Below are 5,269 nucleotides of genomic sequence, written 5' to 3' on the forward strand. Positions count from 1 at the left end.
GTACCCTTGATGTATATTTCTACATTTTCTACCCCTGATGTAGCAAGGAGAGGGCGTGGAGAGATTACCAGGTGAGCGTAGAGAATGCGAAAAGGCGACCCAGTACTCCTCCTAGACCACTCTTCCCCTCGTCAATGATGAGCCGCGAAAGAAAGCTGCGCCTCAACTACGAGCTGATGAAAAAATGCGTCGAGAAGAACCCGATCCCCCCTATGCAGCCAGAGTGGTTTACGGCTATTCTGCGCCTCATTCCCAACAACTTGCGAAGCTCTGCCGAACTCAGGGTAAGTTATATGCTATGGTTGTTTTAGTTGGAGAAGTAAATAGATGAATATATGTGTGTACCTGTGCGTGTGCGTACTGAAGTGAGTGTTGTGTTTGTGTCAACCTTATGAATAATTTTTAATAACATGAATTGAATTTGATAAATAATTGCAATATTTTAATAAATAAGAAAAATCTAGCTTTTCTCACCAGGCGCTCAAGTTTCAGTTGGCTATATATTTTCAAATTATTTCGTTGTTATTACCAAATTTAATAATGTATATATATATCTATTTATACACATGAGTTTTATTTTGGTAAAGGGGACAAATAATGCCAATATAAATAAATAAATATATGTATACATATATTTACACATTATATATATATTATATATATATATACACACACATTTATCGTCGCCTGTGACATGTCTTTTGCACGTTAAAGGCGTACATCGAGGTCCTGTTCGAGGAGATCGGGGACGAATATGTGCGCAGCATTCGTAAGGGAATCGTCAACCAGGTCCTACTAAAGCCCTCTGAGAAGGCGACCGATGGCGGGACACCACGGTCAGCACGCACGTCGGAGGCGCTCAATTCTGAGAGGTAAGCATCACGACCTAGTCAATTGACCTATCTGTCTGGCAAGACTCACAGACAGCTTCAACCAATCATTGTTGCGAGGGGACATTCTGAAAAAACAGTGCTTAGTGACAGGATGCCGCAAAGTCCACGTTTTCGGTGCTTAATCACGCTGTCTGGCTCAGTGAGGTTCAAGCGAACCCTTGGAACAGGAGCTACAGGAAAGCTCGCGAGAAAATCCGGAAGAACCTGTACATCCTCCATCCGACGATGCTGACCGTGTTAAGGATGTGTCAACACAGCCTCGGGGACATGCTCGTAGACTGCACCCACTTCAGGTATCAACAACAAGCGCGGGAGCTGCCCAACGCACAATGCTACCGCATCTCGTAGCCAATTCATAGATTTACGTGATGAAATAATGTCTGTGTGCAGGTATTTAGTGTTGAATGTTTTACACGGCCCACTATGTAACGTGTAATTGGGGTCTGTCGAATTATAGAACGTATATTTATATCGTCTTGATTATATGGAGCAGATTAAATGTCTATATTTTTAATTTTTAGCTTGATTCGTTTTCATTCACATAATATTACTGTTCGTATAGGGCTAAAGGTGCTATTGAGATAGACAGCATGAAGAACACCATTCTCTACGAGATGGAAAAAGCTGAGGAGAGGCTAATGCATGGGTATTTTTCTTCTCGATACACAACCCCGCGATCTAGTAATAAAAGTACGAAAAATAATTTACAAAGGTTTTTTTCGTGAAGCCTAATCTAGCAACTTGTTATCGCCGTCGATGGCTTTCAGATGGTATCCCCAGATCTTGGCTCTTTTTTCCGACAAGAACACGCTGGCTGGAATCAAACCAGCTCAGCAGGATCAGTTCTACAACGCTGTCACAGCACTAGTTGCTAATCAGGTGAGAGGATTCTGCAGACGATAAATACCCACCGCCGTGTCTCGTCACAGGGATTTTCTTGCCGGCTCGCCATCGTCTTGGCATTTCTAAGTTTACAAATATTTACTGGCGAGGCAACCGTTTCCTCAACTCAACACGTTCCACGCGAAGATTAGGCCGCCGTGGCGAGGTCTTCGCGTCACCTGCGGCACTCAATGTTTCCGAACACGATTCCATTTGCTTGCCAGGTGAGAGGCATGCTGCAGAGGACTCTCGCCGGCTGGATGTCCCTGTACGCCGGCGCGCTCATCGCTCAGGCTCCGCTGCTGCGGTTGCAGCTCGTCTGCGACGAGGGTCGCATGCAGTTCTATCCGTCCTACGCCGACCTAGAGGGCGCCGTCGTCCACGTCGCCGTGCAGATGACGCAGAGCATGCAGCAGGTCAGTGGTGGCCCGGCGCGTTTGTGGTCTATGACTGGAGAATTCGTTCTCGTGGACTTGTTCTCTGTGGCTCGGCGCGTGCCGCGGGGGGAGGGAGGGAGTGGAGGAGTCGACCTCGGGGGTTGTCTGCAGCACTTGTTTTTCGTCATTTTCAGTCGGTGGCTTGCTGCTGGCAGAATGTCTTGAGTCTGTCTCGGCTAGATATTAATGTGTACATGTGTACTCTAGGATCGTGGTGGTGGTATTGAGGGTGATTTTGAGTTTCGGATGAAATGTTTTGGTGTTGTTTGTCTTCGTTACGTTTGCTTGCGGTTGCTTTCTCTCTCTCTGTTTCTCTCTCTTTCTCTCTCTCTTTCTCTCTCTCTCTCTCTCTCTTTTGCTCTCTCGCTCTTCTTGCTCATCTCTTGCCAATTCTTTGTGTATTAACTATAACAGCTACTTTCAGGTGCCCACTGTCCACTCGTGGTTGGCGGCCGGAGACAACCTGGTAATGACGAGCAGTGGTCTGACCGAGAGCATGGTCAGCGACGCTTGCGCGATCCTGACGGCAGCCATGCGGGAACACTTTGACCTTCCCGCAAAGCACTTGGAATCGTACAGTAAGAACCCCGTTGGTTTCCCGTCCGGCGGTCATGCAGCGGCCATTTTGGAATGGCCATTCCGTCTTCGTGTGGTGTTATGTTTCCGGCGTAGAATCGTTTTTTCGTGAATGTTATGTATATTGCTCGGCGTGTAAAGACGTCTGCGTTTGTTGCAGTGCAAAAGTACGATTTTATCATCAACGGGGAGGCTGACAGAAGAGTCGATGCCTTCTTAGAGGAGGAGCACACGTTCGAGGAGTATTGCCAGGTTTACTGAGAAACACCAGTTTATTTTCACGTAGCTGTATGTCGATCAACTATCAATTAAGCGACTGAGATTTGTGTAATCGTCTCCCGATCTATATCTAAAGCACGCACTTTTAATCGCGCTCGCAGAAAAAAATCCCATCAGTATCGTTTAAAATTTTGAGCTGAGTAGAGGGCTGACGATTGGATTCTGTTCCGCGTTAGTTTTCGGAGGAGTTCAGGACCTTGGCCAAGGACATCGCGGGCCAGTCGTCCATCTACGAGACACAGGTGATTCAGCTGGACTGCGAGGACCTCAAGCGTGGGCTCATCGATGCAGCGATGAAACTCTCCACCCAGCTGCTTAACAGGGTCGCCAACGACCACAGCAAGGAAGTGAAGAGGTGAGCAGTTAACTGTAAATTAAGTCGCTTATTTTCGTGGAACCCAATTTTCGTGGTTTCAATGAAAAAACACGTTCGTGGATTTTTAAATTCGTGGATTGAAATCGTAGAACCGGCACTTGACATCAGTACATTATATTTCATTGGGAACGTAAGTTTGTGGATTGATAAACCCACGAAATCCAAGAAAATTGGTACGTAATCCACGAAAAAAAAGGAATTACAGTACCCGAATGAGAACCACGTACAGCCTCGATCTACGGGGCAAGATGGGTGGGTGGGGTGGGGGTGGGTGAGCTGCCCCCTTGCCCAGATGCTTGAGAAGAATAAAGTAAAGGCATAATAATTCTAAATAACCCTAAGAAACTAAGTACCTAAATAAAGACCCTAAATAATAAGACCCTAAAAACCCGAATAACCGGAATTTAACCTGAATAAATGTATAGTCGTCTCTGGTTCCACAACCACTCCTGTCAAGCTATATATGCAGGTTAGACGGGAGCTTTGAACCTCCCTTACCGTTACTCGGCTGAAGTGGAAAACTTGTCTCCTGCCCAGATATTTTCTCAGCCTACATCTTTATGTAGGCATTTTCCTGTGTTAACTTGTTACTGTGTTACGATGTTGTTAAATTGCTGTTGTTGTTAGGTACGCGGTAAATGCAATTCCAGTTTATATTAGCTCAGCCAATGTTTGTTTGCACGTGTGTGCACTGCCTTGAAATTCTGAGGTCAACTCGATTGCTGAGAACTGTAACATGCATCGTGTACATCACAAACGACACGTTTAGTAAAAACAGCGAGAAATATTTAAAAAAAAACAGGCACACAAATTGTAATGGTCATTGACTCGATGCACTCGAGTAGATTTATCAATATGCAAACCACGTGACGGAATTGATTCGTCCTCGCTCCCAGCATCATCGCGGAGTTTGTGGGCTTAGAGGAGCGGCTGACCAGACTGCCGGGCAACAGCGAGGAGATGGTGGAGACGGTGAAACACGTCGAACACGTGAAGACGGTCGGCATTCACAAGATCATCACGCGCATGCAGGTGCGTCGCTCCTCTACTCCACTACTCCTCCCCTCGATCAGGGGCACGCTCTGCCCTGTTTCCTCGATTCATCATGGACTTTTCATCCATTCTTCTGATGAACCGATTGCCGTTGCAATTGATAATCGATCCACCTGAATTGATTGACAGGATGCTCTAGCCAATAAAAATTATCGTAAGGGCATTAAAAAAACACTGCTTAGTAAAGAAGTGGCGCAATGTGATTTGGTGTGTGCGTGTGAAAAACCGTGTCCAAACTGGGTGAGCGTGAATGACCTAGAGACAATATAAAAGGTAGAGACTTAATTATTCGCTCGGGGGACGGTTCAATTATCAATATCGTTAAAATACGTTCAGTATTTTATAAACATGGCCGCTTGGTTGTTTAACGTGCAGGGGGTACAGCGGCATCTATTCTACCTGATCGACTGCTACAGCTTCCAACGGGAGGATATCGACCGAAATGCAGAGCTCATACTCTGGCCCAAGAACATACAGCCAATATTCGACAGGAATGAAGAGGTATTGCCGATCACATTATCAGAAACAGGCGGCATGTTTATTTAGCTAGTTACAGTTGGTTACAAAAAAAAGTGTAGCTCTGAGTATAGTGTACTAGCTGGCTGCTATATATGTGTATCAGGGTTCTCCAAGCTTTTTCATTGTAGCATGGCGGGTGCTGCCTTTACGGTTCTAGAGTTGCAAATCGCCGAAGGCGGTTTGCGTGCTAGGGGGGTCCGGGGGCTATGATATTTAGCATGGCGGCTATGAGTGGCGGGTGCATTTTAGGATGG

At 46.0% G+C, this 5,269-nt stretch overlaps 1 protein-coding gene across 1 annotated transcript in view; it reads left to right on the plus strand.

Moving 5' to 3' along the window:
- Positions 1-5,269, plus strand: part of LOC106805916 (dynein heavy chain 12, axonemal-like) — an 85,289-nt gene that overhangs the window by 2,550 nt on the left and 77,470 nt on the right. The window contains 11 exon segments of the mRNA XM_014807687.1: positions 44-284; positions 715-872; positions 1,034-1,186; positions 1,456-1,539; positions 1,661-1,772; positions 2,000-2,191; positions 2,637-2,790; positions 2,949-3,040; positions 3,244-3,422; positions 4,340-4,475; positions 4,872-4,997. Of these exon segments, the coding sequence (XP_014663173.1) occupies positions 44-284; positions 715-872; positions 1,034-1,186; positions 1,456-1,539; positions 1,661-1,772; positions 2,000-2,191; positions 2,637-2,790; positions 2,949-3,040; positions 3,244-3,422; positions 4,340-4,475; positions 4,872-4,997 (1,627 nt within the window).

The sequence above is a fragment of the Priapulus caudatus genome, unplaced genomic scaffold (genome assembly GCF_000485595.1).
Source record: "Priapulus caudatus unplaced genomic scaffold, Priapulus_caudatus-5.0.1 Scaffold133, whole genome shotgun sequence".
NCBI lineage: Eukaryota > Metazoa > Priapulida > Priapulimorpha > Priapulimorphida > Priapulidae > Priapulus > Priapulus caudatus.